General features: G+C 45.3%; 1 protein-coding gene across 4 annotated transcripts in view; it reads left to right on the forward strand.

Moving 5' to 3' along the window:
• The first annotated feature begins 663 nt into the window (after positions 1-663).
• Positions 664-22,235, forward strand: part of POU2F1 (POU class 2 homeobox 1) — a 179,583-nt gene continuing 158,011 nt past the window's right edge. For 3 of the 4 annotated variants that reach the window (XM_045982517.1, XM_045982518.1, XM_045982524.1), the window contains exon 1: positions 1,050-1,171. In XM_045982517.1, coding sequence (XP_045838473.1) covers positions 1,111-1,171 — 61 coding nt within the window. In that variant the 5' untranslated portion in view covers positions 1,050-1,110. Of the gene's footprint in view, positions 776-1,049; positions 1,172-22,235 lie in introns of those variants that run through there. The other variant, XM_045982521.1, reaches the window with a different exon arrangement.

Genomic DNA, 22,235 nt, shown 5'->3' on the forward strand with positions numbered 1-22,235 from the left:
CACCGCAGGAGCGCCCGTCCGGCCCGCTCGGGGCAGCACCGCACAGCCGAGCTGCGGGCGACGCTCCCGAGTTCCGCCGCTTTGCCCGGTCCTCCGCTCCCGTTCACTGCCGGCTTTACGAACGCACGTCCCCAGCCCCCGAGAAGGGGAGAGCGCGTACCCTCAGGCAGGGACGCGGCGGGCGGCCACCCGGGCAAGAAACCCGCAGGAGCGGCAGGGCCGGAACTCGGCGCCCGGAACGCCGGCTCCGGGACAGCGGGGACCGCCGAGGGCCGCGGGAGACCCCGGGGCTCATCCGGACCCGCACGAGACACGCCCCCTCGCGGTGGCCCGGCTGCGTCTCCAGCTTCGCCGACTTGGGGCGGGGACTAGTAAGGATTCAAATTTGAAGCGGGACTCCCGCGCCGCGCTCAGCAGGTGCCTCCGGCCCGCTCCCCCCGGCGGGCGCTTCCGCCCCTACCTGCCCGGCGGGCCGGAAATTACCTAGCGGGGGAGCGGCCCCTCCTTTGTTGTCCGCGGCTCTTCAGCGCCCAGAGCCTTAAAAAGTGCGCGACGGAGGGGACGCGGGGGTGGCCGGCCCGCGAGCACTCCACGCGCCTCCACGCTCTCGGCCGCCGTGTCCCCTGCCCTTCCTTTAAAAATGCCACTGTCCCCTGGGGGACGGCGGAGGAGAGCTGGGAGGGCAGAGACGCCGGAGGAGAGGGAGGACTGTAAGAAGTGACGAGCGCTCCACGTCCTACACACAGGTTACGCTTCGAGAAGGAGCCCAGGAGAGGTAACGCATGCGCCGCCTGCGTTTCAGGCGCGTGGAGAAAGTTGCGCATGTGCAGAGCCCGGAGGAAAAAAAATGCGGCGGAGGACTGACTGGCAGGTTGAGGGCGCCTCCGCTACTGGAGAACCACGGCGGGCTGGAGGCGCGTGCGCAGAGCGCCCGAAGGGGTGGGGCTCCTCCAAGGGGACGGCCTCGCGCGCCCCCTGGCGCGCGCCGGGGGAGAGGAAGGAGCGGGAGGGGGCGGAGAGGAGGGAGGAGGCACGGAGGGCGGGAGGGGGGAGGGGAGCCGGAGCGAGGGAGGGTTTATCGACCGGGCGATTTTGGTTAAAATATTCAAAATGGCGGACGGAGGAGCAGCGAGTCAAGATGAGAGTTCAGCCGCGGCGGCAGCAGCAGCAGGTAATCATTACAGCATTTTACATATTCATATTCATACTCAACCCCGGCTCCCGCTGCCCCCCCCGCGACTTAGCATAATTTATTAGTACTCAGGATTATTATAATTAACGGCGGGGAGATGGGGGGCCGGGGAGCACGGAGCCCCCGCCGGGCGCCGAGCGGAGGGGGAAAGAGGCTCGGAGCGGCCAGGCGGAGGGGAAAGACAAGGGGCAAAGGGGGCTGCGATCCACCGCCCTCCTCCTGCCCCCGGCCCACCCCGCCGCCGCGGCTCGCCCGCCCGCCCGCCGGCACCGGCCCTCCTCCTCCGCCGGCCGCCGCCGCCTCCTCGCCGCGGTGCCCGAACCCGAGCGGGTCCGCGGCGGGGCCGCGGGGCCGGGGCACAGGGAGAGGACAATAAAGACATTTTACATATTCATAGCCGTGGGCCGGCGGGGCGCGGGCGGGCGACCCGGGCCGGGCGGGCGCGGGGTGGGGGGGGGCGTGGAGGGGGATGGAGGTGGTGGAGAGCACAATGCCGGGGAGGCGGCGCGGCCGGAGCGGACCCCGGCGGCCGGACAGCCGCACGCGTCCCGCCCCCCCACCCCCCGCCCCGGGAGAGGGCCCGGGAGGGGCGGGGGGGGCAGCCTGGGGGTGCGCCCGGGGAGAGCGTCCTGCCGGCGCCCGCGCCCCGCCGCCGCACGGGGGTCCGAGCGGGGCTGCGCCCGGGGGTCACGGCGCCGGACAACTCGGCCGCGCCCCGCTGGTCCCCCGTGTGGCGGCCTGACCGGAGCCAGGCCTGCGCTCTAGGTGGGTAGGGGTGAGCGGTCGTGGGCGCCGTGAGGTGGCCTCGGGAGCGGCGGGGGTGGGGAGCCCGCGCGGGGGTCCGCTTCGCCCCCTCCGCGGCGGACAGGGCTGAAAGGCGGCCCTCGTGGAAAGTTCCCGTCGGAGGGGGTTGTCCTCCGGGGCAGCCCCATGTGCTCCGGGCCGTCGGTCCGCGGTGCCCGCAGGTGCTGGAGAAGCCCCCGCTCCCTCGTGGGTCGTGCCTTCTCCGGGGAGCTGGGTGGCAGGTCCCTGGCGTGGTCTGGTCTTCGTCTGCCCCGCGCCCCCGCCTCTGCGCCGCACCCGCACCCGCACCCGCACCGACGGGGCCGGGGGCCCTCGCTCCCAGGCCCCAGAAGCGCCCGGAGGCCTCTCGAGAACTCGGGTGTGGAGGGCTGCCCGCCCGCGCCCGCCCCCGAGCCGGCCTGACAAGTTGAGAGCGTTCCAGATCGCCCCTCTCCCGCTGGGGGGCCGGGGGGCGGGGAGCCCCCTCCCCGGGGCCGCGGGGTGGCTTCCCTGCTGGGTGCCGGGTCCTCCCCGCTCTGCCGAGCCGAACCTCGCTCATTTGAATAATGTCTAATTCGGGGAGGTTTATATTATTGAAATGGCCGCCTGGCTTTCCCCGCCTCTCATGTTTAGTAATTCAGACCTTTAATAACAGCCACTCACAGCCCAACGCCGTGTTTATATTTTACATTCGCCCCATGTGCTTTTGTGGTTCGATATGATTCTTCTTTTTTTTTTTTTTTCCTTGGCAATCCACGGGGCTCTGAGATCAAACCCAGGCTGTGCTGGGAGAGCAGGGGGGAGCTAGGCCCTGGCTCCTCTAGCAGTTGCCTAGGCCTCGTTCTCTGCCGCCTGATTTATTTACTAATAACCAAAATGACTTTCCCCCTCCAGCTTCCACGCACAGACCCGTCCTCCGCGGGCAGAACCAGCCCTCCTGGGGCCTTCACCGGCACTGAAGCAGCTCCTAGCTCGGCTTCAACTCTGTCGTGTTTTGTTTTCTCTTAAAAAGACTTTCTTGGAGTTTGCAGCAATATTAGGCCCAAGGAAAAAAAAATCTCATTCTCAGAGCCGAATGAACCTATTCTGATTTAATACAAATAAAATCACTTTAGTGGTAGTTCTCCCCTGCCCCGTGGCTTCTACCTCCAAGTTAAACACTTTCAGGCTTTGTAAAGGTCTGCAGTATTTGTAAAACCAATGGTTTTCTTTCTTTCTTTTTTTCTTCTCCCTAGGAGTTGTAGAGTAAGTGTTTTAGAAATTCCAATTAACAGCACTTTCAGAATGTCTCAGTGTTGCATTTCCCTTTCAGCTTCTTCATTCTGATTTAAAATCGGGCTGATATTAATTTTGTGCTATCCCTGTCAAGGCCTGCTTGTTTTAATGGTAGCACTCCCGAAAGACAGAAGCAGGGTTATGTTTTCTTTGAGTGTTTGTGTCTCAGTTAAATGAGGGAGCATAGAAGAATAAACACAGGCATTGTGTCTCCCCTGATCTTGGGACTTCTTCTCCTCCCAGCACGCCCACCCCTCTTTAAGTTGTCAGAATTGATTTTATGTTTTATGTAGAATTAGGACAGTGGGTCTGTGAAAGTCAGGCTGAGTTTTGTTATTTAGAAGAAACAGTAATTTCCATTTTTCCGTCTTTCCCTTGGTAAAGTTTTCTTTCCTTTTTATTTTATAGAGTTTTAGTGTGTTTCTTAAAAGCACAGTGTTGCTTCTCATTGGTGGTTTTTTTTACCCCTGCTGGTGAAGTACCAGAGAAGTGTTATTTAGCACTGATGTGTTAAACCTTTGAAATTATGAGGCACTTTATGGTCAGTTGCTAGGTACGTATTTTTGGAGACATTAGTCTTCAGTTTATTTTTTTTTTATTTTTATTTTTTTTAAAGATTTTATTTATTTATTTGACAGAGAGAGATCACAAGTAGGCAGAGAGGCAGGCAGAGAGAGTGAGAGGGAAGCAGGCTCCCTTCCGAGCAGAGAGCCGGATGTGGGACTCGATCCCAGGACCCTGAGATCATGACCCGAGCCGAAGGCAGCGGCTTAAACCACTGAGCCACCCAGGCGCCCCTTCAGTTTAATTTGTAACAAAATTGTAGATTTGATGGGCTAACAGCAAGCCAATTTCACATGACCAGTTCTCATCATTTTTCCTCTTTCACCTCCAGTAGGCAGGCCCCGAATGTAGCAGGAAAAAAAAATCTCTAGCTTTCATGTGAATGTTCAGGTGAATGACTGCTTCAGAGACCTGAAGCATGAGGTCGAATGGACAAAAAGCAGTAATATGATTTCATGCCTTAAATAGCATATGTTTTTGCACCTGATTCCCAAGATGCGGTCAAACTGATGATGTCATTGGACAGAGGACAAGGTGCAGTTAATTTGATTTATTGTCCAGGGGTGAAGTGTAGCAGTGAAACCTTCTCATAGGGAAACCATTTATCTCAGGACAATTTCCTTTATAGTGCAATTTAACCACTACCGAGGCTGTAGATATTTTATCCAAGATGATAAAATGTATGCTGCATTTTGTAAACAAAATTACACTGCTGGAATTTTTGTAATAGAGGAAAGATCAGTATTGTTAACTGGCCTTATATTTTGTTTGGTATTCCATGCTATTGTAAAAATTCATTTCCTCAAATTCTCAGAAGGAGACTATGGGTTTTAAGGAAGTGTAATCATGGAAGAGATCAATATAAATGCTTATTTTAGAGAGGTTCTTTGTGATCTCCCAAACCCAAGTAAGAAGCTGCCAGACTAAAGGAGGAGAGAGCATTTGCCCTCGAACCTGTTTCAATGAGTAAAGTGAAGTTGATGAGAATGAAGGCTGTGTATCTTTTAGGTTGGAATTACAGTGTTTACGATAAGCTAGACACTTGTAAGAAAGCATGCGCTTTGCAAACAGTTTTTTAAAACTAAATCGAACTTCTTTTTGGACAAAGTTGTGTCTTTATTTTGAATGATTGGTGATTTTTAAAATTGTTATGTTGTGAGGTCATGATTCCACCTGTGATTTCTGACAATACTTTCCTTTTAGACCTTTTTCATCATAGTTTTTACCAGTTTGTTTTGAAGTACTGGGAATGTTGTAGGATGCTGTGCTTTATTCCTAAGGCTTCCAAGCTTGATACAGAATTTTAGATTACTGTTAAGCTTCAGTTTATACTCTTTCTGTCCCTTGTGCTTCTGTCAGGCAGTTTCTCAAAAGTTTTCAGAGGATCCACTGCCGCTTCCTTCCCAACTTGCCGCAGTTATTAGTGACAGTGTCGGATTTGCAAATTACTGTGACAGCTGACCAAATGTTTTTAATATCTGAAAGCACCGTTCTGTTTCCAAGCTGTTAACTGTACTTTTTAACATCTTTCCCAAACGAATTTCTAATTCCTTTCATTTTGTCATTGTCAAAAATCCCAGTAGTCAAGGAGAAGCAAACAGTGACTATTATTCAGGTTTGTATAGTATTATTCTGCCATATTTTTAATTTTCTTTTCTCTCCATCAATAAGCAGCATAAAGGAGAAGAAATGAGCGTGTTTTATTGCTGCCTGGATTGAAGTAATTGTTAATCTGTTATTCATCTAGTTATTGGATTTTGGAATAAGTTTAGGGCTCAGAATATTAAATTGCTCTTATCAAGCCACCAAAGATGTTTAAAGGAGCCTTGAATATCTTAGGTCAGTGCTTCTAACATGACAGAATAGAAATTTGAATGTTATTTTTCATATGTATTTTGCATTAAAAATGAAAATGAAATATTTGAAGTTTCTTGAATCTAAATTATTTGATCTTGGATTTATTTGTGTGTGTCTGTGTGTATAAGTTTTTAAAACTGGCCACTCACTTTGGTGAAATGTGTTTGCTTTGTACTCAGGAAGACTGTAATATTACGTAGTAGTGAATGGCACCTTATTATTAACAGTTGTTTTGTTTTCTTTTTATGTTGAAAAGCCACCGCTCTAGTCTTTGCATATGTCTTTCAAGCACTATTAAAATTAATTTTCTTTTAAAATGCTGGTATGTGGCTGTCATTAACTTGCTTCTATACAACATTATTTGTTCAATCACACGGTTTTTGTGATTAGTAAATACTATGAAAGCGCAATTTTAAGCAGGACGTGTTTTCCCAATGGAAGTGATTATGTTTAGAACTATTTAATTATTGTTTCCTGAACAGAGCAGGTCATGGGCAAAACATGCTCCTTTTGGGTCACTGATGTTCTTGTTTCCGCTTCTTCTTTTAATGTTAAATGCCTGAGCGACATGCTTATTACTTATTTCTTAAAGGAAATCCAGTGTTCAGTGTTAAGAGTATGGATTTGGTTATCATGCATCCCTTCCTTGAGTTTCTGTGTCCCTTCTGAATGAATTCTTTCGTCCTCTTCCTCTCTTAGGAAACTCTTTGGGCAGGGATTTTGCTTAATTCTTTTATTGTATTGCTTAAATAAGATAAGTATCCTTTGGGGGGAATTGGGGTTGAAAGCAGTAATGATTACAGATCATAGAGAAAAGCAGTTTCCTTATCCATCTTTTGCTCAACATTTTTGCACATTTTGTGAATAATGATAATAACTGGAGTTACGTTTCTTCTTAGGTTATTTACACTGACGTAAGTGTTAGCTAACTGTGTCCATGGAAAGAGGCGAGCTTAGGGTGCTTCTACTCTGTCATCTTCCCAGCCTCCCTCCTATATTTCTTTTTTTTTTTTTTTGTGCTGAAATATTTCTACGTTCTAAACTAGCCGTGAACCCTTATAAACTCTTTCAGCAATCATAACAGTGGGGAAAAAATAGTATGAGTGACTTTCTGATCCATTTACAATATATTTAGAATTTGGAATATGAGAATTATCTTAAGTTTCAGGTACTCCGATTTAAGGAAGCTCTTTACATGGTGTGCATGTAGTTTATACAGTTCGCTGTGTCTTTACTAGAGGGTGTTACTGAGCATTTGATAGGTTATCTTGTTTGTGCTGCGTGGCTGATAGAGCTTCCTTGTTTTTTGTTTTTCAATTAAGCAAAGACTCAAGTTTTCACTGTGGCCTAGATTTTGCTGACAAGACTATTAATGAACAAAAGAATCAATAAACCTTTAGATTTATCAGATTTTTTTTAAGTACTGTCCATGAAACTCGGTATTCATCCAGAAAAGAGTACATAATATTTATTAAAAGAAAAAAAAAAAGACCACGTGAGAAGCACTACACTAAGCTCAGTGTGAGTACTGGTAGTAGCTTTACTTAGTCTGCAACCTTGAAAGTCATCGCAAGTACAGTTTAATTTGTCGCATGATTTATTTCATAATTCTCCACAACTTTATTGGTTTTTATGTTGGAATCATAACAATAGTATATAAAGTTCAATCAGTAAAATAAAAATTATGGGAGGTTTTTTTTTTTTTTTTTTTTTTTTTTGGACTAGTCAGCTTTCTCTTTGTAGTAGAAGTTTGCAATAGAAGATATAAACACGAATGGCTGGGAAATGAACATTATGTTTTTTGTTTAACGTGGTCACCTCAAATAATGGACTTGTTCTGACTGACTAACTTATGGACTGAATGTACTTTTTTAGAGAAAAGTGACTTACCTGTTTTCTTGTTTTAGTACACTTATTTTAATGGTGTGCTTAATGAAAAAAAAGTGTTTTTTTTTTTTTTTTTTTTTTTGCTGATGCATATTGCCGCAAGAAAGTGTATTATAATCAGTCTTTTAAAAATAGTTATTTCATTGCTTACGACATGTATCTGGTGTGTACCTGGTCTTATGCCAGTTGTCTTTGGGGATAATCAGGGAAATAGAAGACTCTGTTGTGAAGGAGTTGGTATGTTTTCTTTGCAGAGAAAATAAAAAAAAAACTGTGTGTAATTACATATTAAAATATGTAGCAGATAATAGTGATCAGAGTAGAGATCAGGGTGTGTCCAAATTTGTAGGAACCAAAGCATCCTAGAGCCGTTATGGCTGGAAGGTAATGTAGATACCATCTATCCTAAAGCCTTTGCAGGTGAGGAAGTGCTCTCACCTAGGGTTACCTGTTAGGCATCCGAACACCAGACTTCTGACTTCCTACACTCCTCCTCGGCACACGCCCAGTCCTCCTTCTACCACACTGCTGCCAGTCAGAGACATGAAGGAGATGAATCTTAAAGCTGAGCTTAAGAAAGGCAAAAAGAATTTGGAGGAATGAGAAGACAGGGAAGTGCATTGCTGGGCAAGCAGGATTGTAGATAAAGAACGAGGCATTTGTTTTGTTCTCTGTGCGGGGAGGCTTTTGGAGGTTGTAGGAGTAAGGAATCCTGTGATAGAAGTGATTTCTTGGGGCGCCTGGGTGGCTCAGTGGGTTAAAGCCTCTGCCTTCGGCTCAGGTCATGATCCCAGGGTCCTGGGATCGAGCCCCGCATCGGGCTCTCTGCTCAGCGGGGAGCCTGCTTCCTCCTCTCTCTCTCTGCCTACTTGTAATTTCTGTCTTTCAAATAAATGAATAAAATCTTTAAAAAAAAAAAAAAGAAGTGATTTCTTAGGAGTAACATGGTGGTGTGCAAGATGGTTGGAAATAGGAAGCAGAGACCATCCGTGGAAACCAGTATTTAAAAATTGAGGCAGGTGGTTTGTTGACTAATAATTGCTTTCAGCACTGTTAGAGGTACAGACAGGACAGTTACCTGACCTTGAAAGGCTTTCAGTCGAATAATGATATTATAAAATAGAGAATCCACAATAAATATGTTGAGGATGTTGTCCAGGTGATCGCACAGAATAATAAGGACCTTGGGAAGAAATTCCTGCCAGGTCTTTATATGAGGAACTGTTTTATTTCTGACCAGTGATTTTGTTTTTAGTCTTTTGGACAGTGGATTATCTAATTGACTTAGTTTCCTTTTAATCAACTACAGTATTTAGACCAAGTTATTAACCTGAAGGCTGAGATGGGTAATTATGGAATGCGTTTTTCTTAGTCTCCTCATTCCCAGTTCCATTTTGTGTCGTTAACTTTTGTTTTAAATTTCTTTTATTGCTTCCATCTTTAAATGCTTGTTATTTTGTGTTTCATGTGGGCTGCCTTTATATCCTTTCTGGAGCAAGTCAGATGTAAATAAAATGAAATTACCATCACCATGACATAATGGTAATGTCTGTATTTTTATAGTACTTTAAAGTTTATAGCAGCACTCTCATTTTCATGACCTCAGTTGGTCCTTTCAGGCAAGTATTATTATACCCATTTTATAGTTGAGTCAAGTAAAGCATAGATTAAGTAGCTTTCACAAGATCATGTGCTCGGTAAGCACGAAGTGCCTGGGGAACAGCAGGACTTCCAGGTCACTCACTGCTGAGCCTGTACAGTGCGGAGTGGTGGGAGCTGGTTTGGGACTCTGGGGGAGAGCTCCGAGAGCTCCCCGTTGGTGGTGTGAGAGTCTGGATTTCTTTTGCTGTGCAGTAGGGAGCCATTGAGTTTTTTTGGTTGTTCTGGACTGGCCATGATCAAAGCCCTAATTTTAAGTGTTTAGCAGCTCATTAGAGTCAAGGGCGATGTTACGGTTTTGAACTTAGGATGACCAAGAGCCGTGCCACATAAACGGAAGTGGGGAGGTGGGAAGAGGGAGCCGTTTGCAGAATGGGCAATGAATTCAGTTTGGGAAACGTTCTGTGAGACATGATTGGGTGGACAGTATTAGGTTACAGATTCATTGTGAAGATCAAAACCGTTCTACTGAACTCAGTGTGTGAGAAACATACTAATATTAGGATTGAGTCTGTGCTTAGGCCACTCCGCACTGAGCACGGAGTCTGAGCTTTGTAAATTCCAGACCTCTCGGTCTGATTTTGCCACTGACTTCTGTGGTGGTTTCTCCCGACAGCAGGTGCTGAGCACACCAGTGCCAGAGCGGTGCTGTGGGGAGTAACGGATGGACGGCAGAAGCATTTTGAAATGCCGTCATAGTTTTTCTTACAGGAGCACACGGGTCAAATCAGCAATTTTATTACTTGTGCTGCTGTAGAGAAGGAGAAGCTTTAGCTTCAGAGCGATTCTGTGGGCCCCTTCCTGAGGGTTGTCGGGTTCCGTGGGCGGCCACGCCTCGGGAGAGGAGGACACTGCCCGGGGCTCTGCGGCAGGTTTGACCAGCAGAGGCGCTGCCCTTGCAGCGAACGTGAACTCTCGAGGTGTCTGTTGTCTAGCCCCGCTCCCTGCCTGTCCATTCCTGTCTTCGGCTACTTCCTTACAGAGCGTGACTCAACAGTTCCACCCAGGAAGTCCCCTTAGACAGGCCCACCACAAACACTGTTTCTGTGGCAGGTTTTAATTTTTAAAAAATCTACCTAAAACTTGGTGTCGAAGGGCTGTTCAGGGAGGGTGGCAGTGTTTTATTCTGGTGCTTGTCTGGGCCCTTTCTCATCCTCCCTCCCCACGCCCTCCCCATCCTGCTCCACAGCCCCATCCCAGCTTGAAAGTAACGCACCAGGGCTTCTGGGTGGCCCAGTCGGTTTAGCATCTGCCTCGGGCTCAGGTCCCCATCCCAGGATGAGCCCGACCTCAGGGCAGGCTGCTTCTCCCTCTCCCTCTGCCTACCACCCCCCCACCCCCGCTTGTTCTCTCTCTCTCTCTCTGTGTCAGATAAATAAATGAATAAAATCTTAAAAAAGAAGAAGAAGTAAACCTGCTGTCTCCGTCACGTTGGCATCTGGGTGCTCTGTGAGCACCTCTGTGCACGGGCCTGCGGCCGAATGTCGTAGTGCTTGATGTGGTGTCTGGTTGAGAGACCTGGGTCTAGATCACTAATCAGCTTTGTGACTTCCAGACAAGTTACTTTACTGGTATTTTTTTCCCCTTTTCTTCATATTTGTAAGTGAAAGAGTTTTCACACTTTTAAAAGCCATTGGAGGTTTTTTGAGTTCTTTTTAAAATGAATTTGAGGCAGATGCTTATTGTGTAAACTGTTGTGACTGAAACAGCGGTTGGGCGGGGAGATGCACCCTCCCTGTTTTCCGTTGTGGCCCTTAAGACACTTCCACGGGATCCTTAAGGACTCCCGCGGAGCACACTGTCTGAAAGCTGTTGTCCTTGTTTATCATAAAGGACCTGTCTGTTATTCTGTCTCCAAAAATAGCTGATCTCTTCAGCCTGTGCTACTGTCCTAGTTTCTCTGAGTTTAACACTTAATTTGTGTTCGTTTAGCTAATTCAGCACTTCATTATACACAGTCTTATTTTCTTTTCTAATTGAGTTATGTAAGTAAATCTTGTCTCCTCTAAGAGCCTCGAGAGCAAGAACACGTTGCGAGGGACAGAGAAGACGTTTAGCAGATAATGCTTGATGGATTAAATTAGGGGTTCTTGGTCTTTGCTGGGATTAAGAATCACCATTGGAACTTTCTCAACATGCAAAGGCCCAGGCCTTACTCCAGAGTTTCTAACGCAGTAGTGATCTGGCCATCCCTAGTTTCAAAAAGCTTTACAAATGATTCAGGAGCATTGAATGAGTAGGATAATTTAAATTAGGGTAATTGCATTTCAAGACTTGCTTAGACTGTTTTGAACAGTGGTTCTTAATGTACCAAAAAGGCTCTATGATGGAAAGACACAGAACTAGGAAACCTAGGTCTGGGGCCCCTGGGTGGCTCAGTCCGTTAAACTGCTGCCTTGGGCTCAGGTCATGATCCCAGGGTCCTGGGATCAAGCTCCACGTCAGCGGGCATCTCTCCCTCTCCCTCTGACTCTCCTCCCCGCTTGCACATGCTCTCTCTCTCTCTCAAATAAATAAGATCTTAAAAAAAAATGGAGGAAGTTGAAGTCCTCGTTCAATACCAAAGTTAAAAACATCAACAAAATACCAAGGTCCTTATTCTGCTTGTAGCACTATGTAGCTTTCTTTTCTTTTCCTTTTTTTAGGATTTTATTTATTTGACAGAGAGAGATCACAAGTAGGCAGAGAGGCAGGCAGAGCGAGAGGGAGAAGGAGACTCCCTGCCAAGCAGAGAGCCCCATGCCGTTCTCGATCCCAGGACCCTGAGATCATGACCTGAGCTGAAGGCAGAGGCTTAACCCACTGAGCCACCCAGGCACCCTGGACTGTGTAGCTTTCTGATTCTTAACTTTTCGGGCCCATTGATAAACTATGGGTTGTTTTCATACTTCTTTCCTTTTAAGCTATGGAATTCTTCAGTACTGTGTTTTGGGTGAAGGCCAGTAAGCACAGATACTTTAAGTAGTTTGGCTTTCATCTAAATACCATTTTAATAAGTATATTAAGAATATATACTGATAGGGACGCCTGGGTGTCTCAGTCTTGAAGATTCTATCTTCAGCTCAGGTCATGGTCCCAGGGTCCTGGGATTCCGCCCCTCATTGGACTCCCTGCTTGGCAGGGGTCTGCTTCTCCCTCAACCTCTCTCTCTGGCTTGTGTTCTCTCTTTCTGTCTCTCAAATAAATAAAATCTTTTTAAAAAAAGTAGACTGATAAATTATTGAACACCACATCTGAAACTAATGATCTAGTGTAAGTTGGGTAATTGAATTTATATTAGAAAACAAACCCCAAACAAAAAAAGAATACAGAGCATGATAGACTTGATCCTCTCTTCTCAATAAAGCTAAATCATTTGGGATAGGTAGTCCAGAAAGGTGGTATTTAGGTTTTAAACTTGAAGCATATTACTAGAATGTGAATGAACAAGGACAGTGCTTATCAGGAACTGCAGTAGTTTTTCCATGTGAGCATGAATTGGATTCTTATTAACCAACCCGACTGGTCCTTCTGCATTCACTTAATTCAGTAAATATTTATAGAGTGTCTTTTATTCCTTGCCATGTACCCAACGACTGGAAATAAAATAGTAAAATGGATACAGCTTTAGCCTTCAAAGCTTACAATCTGTTGGGTAAGTCCTACATTAAATAATGCCGTTCTTACTTAACTGAGTCAAACATGGGAAATCCAGAGTGCTCTGAGGAAGATACGGCCATAAGCAAAAGATACCTTATGGGACACCTAATCTGAACAAGAGGATTTGGGAAGGTCTCCCTAAGGAGGTGATGTTTACGCTGAGACATGAGGGATGAATGGAAGTTAATCAGTCCAAGGCCAAGTAGGAAGTAGGATTGCAAATGTTCATACATTACTCTTGAAACTAGTGAAAACACAGCCCTGTCAAGGAACTGTCTGTTCCGGAAAGAGTAAGATTTAGCTGAAGATGATTTTATTATAAGGCTGTTTTTAGATGATCTTTGTCCTTTTTAATGGCCATACACAGGCAAAATCTGTGGAAGAGATTTTCATGCCCTCCACCAAGTGTATTAATTTCCAGTGACAATAATAAATAACATTTACGGAGTCTTTGTGCCGGTTACAGGATGCTTTACGTGCATTTTCGCATTAATCTTCCCGGTGACCCGCGAGGTGTGTGCACTTGTCATGCTCCTCTTTCACATGAGAAAACTGTGCTCAGAAGAGGCTCCATGGCGCACTTAGGTCTCTGGCCGGTTTTGATCGGGCGGTAGGCAATTAAGAGAATATCGTGCTCTTAACCATTAAATTCTGTCTCAAGTCACTTGGATGACGAAGTGTACAGCAACTGTTGTTTCCGAGTTTATCCTTAGTGCACTTAACAATTGTGTAGTCTAGCCCCGACTGTATATTCATCTCTGTCTTGCTGTTTGGAGAGATGGACAACTGATTACTACATCTGGTATTAACTTTCAGGTAATCTCCAGATGTTGGTTATTAAAAATATTTCACAGGGTGCCTTGGTGGCTCGGTCGGTTGAACATCAGGTTCTGTGCCCAGCGCTGAGTCTGCTTGTCCCTCTCCCTCTGCTCCTCCCCCTGCTCTCTCTCTAAAATAATAAATGAAATATTTAAAACATATTTTGAAACTGCAGATTGCTGAATCTGGTATCCCATAAATCCTGAACATTTTGGATTTCTGTTAAGAAATTAAAACAAACTATTTGCAGATGTTAATATCCAGATAAATTTTATTTGGGACATCGTTTATTTTCTATTTTTTCATGACCCAGTTTTCTACATAGGAAATTAGGACTTATACTGTTACTTATTACCTTGATTAGCATGTCTTTAAACTATTTTATAGAGAGGCAAGCAAACCATAAACTCTTGACTTTAGAGAACAAACTGAGGGTTGCTGGAGTGGAGGTGGGTAGGGGGAGTGGGCTAAATGGGTGATTGGCATTAAGGAGGGCACTTTTTTTTTTAATTGACATAAAATGTATTATTAGCCCCAGGGGTATGGGTCTGTGAATCATCAGGCTTACACATTTCACAGCTCTCACCATAGCATAACCCAATATCCATAACCCAGCAAGCCTATCCCTTCCCTCACCCCTTAGCAACCCTTAGTTTGTTTCCTGAGATTAAGAGTCTCATGGTTTGTCTCCCTCCCAATCCCATCTTGTTTCATATTTTCCATCCCTAACCCCCACGACCCCCACGCCCTGCCTCTCAAATTCCTCATATCAGAGAGATCATATGTTAATTGCCTTTCTCTGATTGACTTATTTTGCTTAGCATAATACCCTCTAGTTCCGTCCACATCATTGCAAATGGCAAGATTTCAGGGTTTTTTGATGGCTGCATAGTATTCCATTGTATGTGTGTATATATATATATATATATATATATATATATATATATATATATATTACAACTCTATCCATTTATCTGTTGATGGATATCTAGGTTCTTTCCATAGTTTGGCTATTGTGGACATTGCTGCTATAAACATTCGGGTGCATGTGCCCCTTCAGATCACTACGTTTGTATCTTTAGGGTAAATACCCAGTAGTGCAGTTTCTGGGTCATAGGGTAGCTCTATTTTCAACGTTTTGAGGAACCTCCGTGCTGGTTTCCAGAGTGGCTGCACCAGCTTGCATTCCCACCCACAGTGTAGGAGGGTTGCCCTTTCAGGGAGGGCACTTGTGATGAGCGCTGGGTATTGTAGGTAAGTGGTGAACCACTAAACTCTCCTGAAACTAAAACTACATTACATGTTAACTAACTTGAATTTAAATAAAATCTTGGAAGAAAATGTAAATAAGTAAGTAAATAAAATATTTTAATGTTTAATGAGTTGTGACTTAAAACTGCTATACAGGTAAGTTCCATGCATTTGTCTACCATCCCTTTACCCCGTACCAAGCTGCTGTTGAACCAGGGGTGTAGCTTTCAGTTGAGGAAACGCGGCTGTTGATTATTGATTCTGATAAGTCAGTCATTTCATAGTATTGGCGTTCTCAGTCGCATATACCTTGTTTAGTCTTGCCCAGTGTCACCCTGTGTAGTTGTTATGCTGTTTGTGTCTGAAGCATTTTTCCTTCCACTGTCTTGCTGAGAGCCACTCCCCCCACTCTCCTGGTGCTTTCTCACGCAGTCAGCCAAGAATGCTGTTCAGGGAGACTGATACATACACACTCATACACCTTGCCAGTCAGTTAGAAAAGAATTGGTGAAAATCCTTTGATGTTATGAGAGACAGTGTAAACATCACTCCAGCCTGGGAGGACGAATTAATAATTTAACTAGTGTTGCTGTAAGAAACCATGTTGTGAGTTCGGGGACTTAGACTGTGGTGTCAGGCGCCGTGGCTGGCTCATGATGCTGGAATCTTGTCTTATCAGTGATGTGATGCTGTAAGGACCAGTATGATGTTGGGTCACTTACTGAGCCCCTTTCTGGAATGTGCTCGTGAGTATGCACATACCCCCCTGGTGCGCAGAGCATCGTCCGGGATGTGCCTGACCCCTCACGTATATGCACATAATTTTGAAAAGGAATCCTAGTGTATCTCTATGACGTAATCCACCCCTTCCTCTTCTCTTAAAATTTTTGCAAGCCTCCCTCCCTATTTAGGATTTGTTCATGTCAGTGAAATAAACAGGTTTGTTTGTTTGTTTGTTTGCTAGGTACAACCTTTGAGTAATATGAAGGCTAACTTTTTTTTTCTTTACTTTTTTTTTTTTAAGGTGTCTGTATTTAGTTGAATAACTTCTAGGGCCATAAATAACAAATGATAAATTAATTGAATTATGACTCAGCGTGGCCATAGCTGATCAAGGGTGATTCTTTTTTTTTTTTTTTAAGATTTTATTTATTTATTTATTTATTTGACAGAGAGAGAGATCACAAGTAGGCAGAGAGGCAGGCAGAGAGAGAGGGGGAAGCAGGCTCCGTGCTGGCTGGATCCCAGGACTGACCCTGAGATCATGACCTGAGCCGAAGGCAGAGGCTTAACCCACTGAGCCACCCAGGTGCCCCTCAAAGGGTGATTCTTAAGTTGAACAGAGAGGCCCAGTGAAGTCCGTAGAGGGGCAATTTCTACCTTGTCTTATAAAACTGGAAAATACTGACATGGCTGCAGGTTTCAGTTCTTCCAAACTAACATAACCTGCCCTTTTTTCTCTTTTCCAAAGATTTTATTTATTTGAGAGAGACCGGGGGCGGGTGGGGGTAGATTGTTAGAGGAAGAGAGCGAAGACTCCCCGCTGAATAGGGAGCCCTGACACTTGGGTGAGATCCCACAATCTCAGATCACGACCCGAGCCTAAACCAAGAGTTGAATGGTCAACTGACCTGACTGAGCCACCCAGGTTCCCCGGCCTTTTTTTTAATCTAACAGTTGTTAATAAATAGCCTTCCACATCTTACCTTATCCTTTTTCAGTGGTTACACAGTATTTTATTGTATGGGTGGACCAGCTAATTTACTTGATCCCTTTTGATGGTAGGTTTTTTCCCATAGTTATAAGTATCCATCTATAGTGATTTTTTTTTTTAAGATTTTTTAAGACTTTAAATATTCTCTATACCCAACGTGGTGCTCAAAACTCACAACCTCAAGTTTGAGGTGCATGTTCCAACCACTGAGCCAGCCAGGCATCCCTACAATTTTTTTTTTTTAAATAAATTCTTAGGAATAAGAATTGTAGGATTAAAAAAATTACAGCTTTAAAAATTTTGGATATGTTGCCATTGTATATTTTTCCCTACAGTATGTATTTTATCTGCAGTATTTAATAGTGTCAGTTTCCCCACAAGCTCTTTTAAATTTTTGCTGTGTTGATAGATGAAAAATATCTATCAACATATTTTCATTTTCATACTTTCACTGTAAGTTGGGCATCTCCTAAAAATTTTTTTTCTGTATATTTTTCAGATGTAAAACAATGAGTTCTTTTTTTTCTTGTTGTATTGCACTCATTCTAGCCTTTCATAGTATTTGTGATTTTCCTGAAATTTTATAATTTAAATAATTTAAATACTCTTTCCATGAGTGCCTCCCCCTTACTCCATCTAATTAATTCTTATCTGTCTACTGAGAAGTAGTTTAGGGATGAGAGAAGCGATTGGGTCACCGCCTGGGAACTCTTCAACTTCCTTATTGCCTTCCCCATTTCCCCAGACTTTCAGAGTCCAAGTCAGAGTCCTTTTTCTCTGTTTCTGTACATCCTATTCAGCCAAATAAGGTAGCACTTTTAATTATTGGTGAACTTGTTTGCTTTTTTCAGAATAGCCTGAGCTCTGTGAGGTTAGGGACTGCATTTTATCCATGACATTAACACATGCTTTCTATGTTTTTGGTACTTAATACGGATGTGTTTATTACTTGTTTCCTGCTTTTACAGAATTAATTTTACATGTGTTACACCAAACAGCATCTTAAACACTGACCTGTATCAGCTCCCTAATACGATAAAGCAAAGACAAAAGCATCATCTGAGAAACTACACCAACACTTAACAGTCTTCGCGCTTTATTGCAGTTTGACTTCGGTAAAACTTGACTTCGGCAAGCAGATCCCACTGCTTCCTTAGCGGAGACTTTCGCGCACGGGACGGGTCTTGCGGTGGAGCTGAAGAGCACGGGTCCTCCCCAGGCTGCGCGTGTCCGGGAACCCGCGCGTGTCCGGGAACGTGCACGTGCCAGCCCTCGCGTCCCCCGGTGCCGGGGGGACTGGTCTGCTGGTGCGCGGGGTGGCAGCATTTCTTCCTACAGCTTAATGGAGTGGACCCGTCAGGACAGCCCCTGAGACCTTGTGTGTGGAGTCCTTACCCACAGTAAGAACTGGGGGCCCTCAGAGCCGCGGAGCGAGGTCCAGCTCGCTCCTGGGCACCCCCGAAGGCTTGGGGCCGATTTGGCTGGTTTCCGGGGTGCTGGCCGGGCCTGCCGGGGCGGTCCTTAGGGACTGGGCTTCTGCGGCCGCGGTGCCCGGGAGCCCCCTGGACGGTGCCCGGCGGGCGGGACCGTCGTGCCGGAGCAGGCGCCCCCCACACCGCCAGCGCCCGGGCCGCCCGGCCTCCACTGCTGCGTCCCCCGCAGCTCCTGCGTGCTTGGGAGCCGTTCTTGGCTTCCGTTTCAGCGGATGGCTGCGGCCCGCTGGGGGGGGTGTCAGCAGGTGCTGATGGAGCGGTACTTTGATTTCCCGTTTTCTTCTGTTAGCACACTTCTCGTGCAAGACGAGAATGAATTTGTATCCCTAAGAGAGCCTGGGCTTATCACAAAATGAAAAAAAAAGTCATAGCCCATGTCATCTAAAATTAGTAATTATGGATTATTTATTCTCTTTCCTAATGCATTGGTGTTCGTTTTATAGATCAAATATTTAAAATTATGCAACTTTGAGTAAAATTGACTTTCCGGGGAGATCCAGCATGTGTATCTGCTCTCTCCGCCATCCTTGGCACAGATTTCCCACCGTGGGAAGCAGGAGGGAAGGGAGCAGACCTGTCCCTGGACTGGCCAGATCCGCGTTGGAATCTTGGCTTTGCCGTTTCCTGGCTGTGGGCGGTGGGCTAGCTACTTCACCTCTTTGTAGTATTCTACAGAATAATTTAATTCGTGGCGCGCCTGGGTGGCTCTGATGGTTAAGCATGTGCCTTCCGCAGGGGTCCTGGAATGGAGCTCCGCATCGGGCTCCCCGCTCGGTGGGGCGTCTGCTTCTCCCTCTCCTGCTCCCCCTGCTTGTGCTCTGTCTCTCTCTCTCTCAAATGAATGAATAAAATCTTAAAAGAACAACTTACTTCATTTATAAGTTTATTTGTAGCATGTATTTTCTGAATGTTTACTGTTTGCAAGGCAGTCCTCTGAGTTTGTGATAATGGCCGTGGTGCTTGCCTTTATAGGGTAGCCCATGTGCCAAGGTTCTCTTGTCTGTGACTGTTACACATTTGCCCTCTTTCCCTGGGTCTCTAGCTAACTTCTCTTGCACTTAGCAGGGCTGACAGCCAAATCTTGTTAATCTGGAACCAGCTTGTATGCAGACTAACCCATTGTTTAAAAGAAATAGTGCATTTTTGAAAGAGTAAAAAATGATCAGCAGAAACATCTACCTATTTTAAGTGATCTCTCCTTGACCCCTGTATGGTAGTCAGTAAACGCTAGCTGTATTTATCATCTTGGTAGTCAGATGCTACGTTTTTCTAGCCATCTATTAGCTGTTCTGTCAGAGAGAGGAGACAGTTGCAGTCTGGGTAGGGACTGGTCAGTGGCACTGTGATGATCTTGGAGAGCACAGTCATACCTTACCCTTGTACAGAATGTTCCTTTTAGCACAGGGAAAGTAGAGTTAGCGTACATTTTTACTCTATGTGCTCTGATTGGATATTTGGGAGGGGAACGGTAAGGGAGGAATGGAAAGATAATGCTGTTTGGACAGTATAAGAATTTATTTAGACGTAACATACTTGATGGAACTCAACCTAAAATCTTTCCAGTGCTGGATTGAACTGAGGTCTAACCTTTGAGCAAACACGGGGCTCTCTGTGCATGGGGGATATATAACTTACGGAATATAACTTAACTTCTGAGTGGAGATGGCTCAGTAGTGTTCTGTGTGAACCGAAGTTGACATACAGCAATGACAACGTTGTAAAGTCTCTTGGCTAGGAATGATGACAGCGGCCGTGAAGGAGAGAGGCTACCCAGCAAGAACATGATCATGCTTGTTGTGGCATTTAAACATCTATGTAGATGACGCTGGGTTATTTAGAAAGCCGAGAGGTCAGTAGTCTCAGATTTTTGCAATGCGTAGGGTTTTTCCTAATACTTGAGGGGCGGGGAAGTGCTCAGATAAGACACAACTCACGTTGAGGGTCTGTTTGTTTTTCCAGGTAGTATCCTTTTGGCCATTTTTATCAAATAGTTTTTATGTTTGTCATTTTTACAGTGTTGAGTGATGCCTGTGGAACAATAAACATTTCTCATAACATTAACTATACAGTAAGTTTGGTTAAGTTTACACAGTCATTTTTTAATTTGTCTAATTTCATTAGTCTAATTTACATAAATAAGCCAATTATTTGGGTTTTTCCTCATCTTTTCTCTGTACCCCTTAATTTCCCTTCCTTCTTTTCCCAGTTAATTGAGAGTTGGCTGGATTTGATTTTTCATAGATCCTATTCTCCAAATCCTTCCTCTCCTTTGATTTCTCATGGGACACTTTTTTCCTGACCCCTTAAGTTTAAAAAGAAAATTGTTCTTATGATGCGTTATGCGGACCATCCATTTGTTTCATTTTGTCCTGTCCCCACCAAATTTAAGGTGGTTTTTAAAGATTCATAAACTAGCAAGAAATAAAAAAAAAAGATGTAAAATAAAATCAAAGGCCTAATATAAAAATCAAATATTTGCTTTCAGTGGAGCATAAATACTTCTCGAAACTTCATATTAGATGGTGCAAATAAGAAACCTAGTCTGTTTATGCCCATAACACTTAAAAGCAAACACGCTTTTGTTTTAAGGGAAGCGCAATTCCTTGACACTAAGATTAGAAGGAAGTTTCTCCTCAGAGGCTCTACGAACAGGCTCGCATCGTGTGGAATGAGCCCTGGCCGCACCGCAGTGCACTGTGGGCGCACCAGCGGAGTTCATAGCGTCCCTCTCTCTAGGCCAGACGGAGCACCCAAATGGGGGACCTCAAGTAAAGGCCCTTCTGGGTGGAGAGGTGAGGACCATTCGAAACCGAGTCTGAGCTAAGAGACGAAGAGCTTTTGCACCATTCAGAAGGATAGAGGTAGTGCATATCCTTTAGTCAGTCTTCTATCAGTATTCCTTCTCTGAACTTTCTGTTGAGGAACAAAGTGTATCCGTGTCCACGTTAGTGCCGGAGAATTGGCAGTAAGAAGTTTTTTCAGAATAAACATGAGGCTGCACTGGCTTTGAAATTCTGTCTGTTGGCCCTTCCTGTCGGAGGTGGGGAGGGAGAAGGTTCTTGCTCAGGAAGCCTGGGAGACTACTCAGGCGGCCCCTCAAAGGGTGTTACTACGTTGGCAGGCTCATTGGCAGGCCTGCTTCTCAGAAACTCCATTCGATTACCATACTTGCAGATAATTGAGTTCAAGGGAACTGACTGTTGCTAACCAAATACAGGATGGGACAGAAATAGAAACAATGCTTGTTTGTGTGAACCTGTCATGAGACATGTACTCGCATGGTGGACGAGAATCCTTGGCCGTTCGGCAGTACGCAGTTGCGCTTTAGGAGAAGCCAAATTATAATCAGAAGAGTTGCTGAATGACTCTTCCTTGGTCAAGACCGAGAAAATGAGTTAATTATGCTAATGGTCAGGACATACCTTTTCTGCTGGCTAAAGTATATTTTGCCCTGAACAGTCCTGGGCGCCTCCTGAAAATTTTTGTTTTCTAGGCTTCCCTTTCCTCTTCTTAATCTAGGCGTGTCCTCTAAAAACAATGTTTGCCACTGACAGAGAAAACTTGGTGAAGTAGTCTACTTAAAAGGTGTTATAAATAAGGGAAAAGTTTGATATTTGATATTTGGATTATGTGTGAATTTCAACTCCTCATGTTGTTCTTGTTTGCCAAGCTGTTGAGGCAGAGTTAGCTCTCAGTTATTAAACACGGTTATCTTGCACAGTTTTCACTGCTTTGCCGGAGTGAAAGAACATGCCTAAAAGTGCTGCCCATAGGCAGCAGTTCAGATGGTAATTTTAATGCATATGACAGGTGTACACATGCGTATTAAATTGCACTGGTGGCTTAAAGGTTATGTTTTGGCATTGTAGTCAAATTTGACACTCCTCTCCCACCTTTCTTTTTAAGTTCATTCTAGCAGGTGTTGGGAATGCTAGAAGCAGAATACATAGCCCCTTGAACAACAATATGCTTTGAAAAGTGATCACTTTAATGCCGACATGAAAGTTACCTGTCAGCATGAAACCAGGGTTTAGGGGCCTGGAATGATTGAGATTCATTAGGTGCAGGAGCCGGTGGTATTTAGGACAGTAGGCTGTCTGAA

The sequence above is a fragment of the Meles meles genome, chromosome 17 (assembly GCF_922984935.1).
Source record: "Meles meles chromosome 17, mMelMel3.1 paternal haplotype, whole genome shotgun sequence".
NCBI classification, from domain to species: Eukaryota; Metazoa; Chordata; class Mammalia; order Carnivora; family Mustelidae; genus Meles; species Meles meles.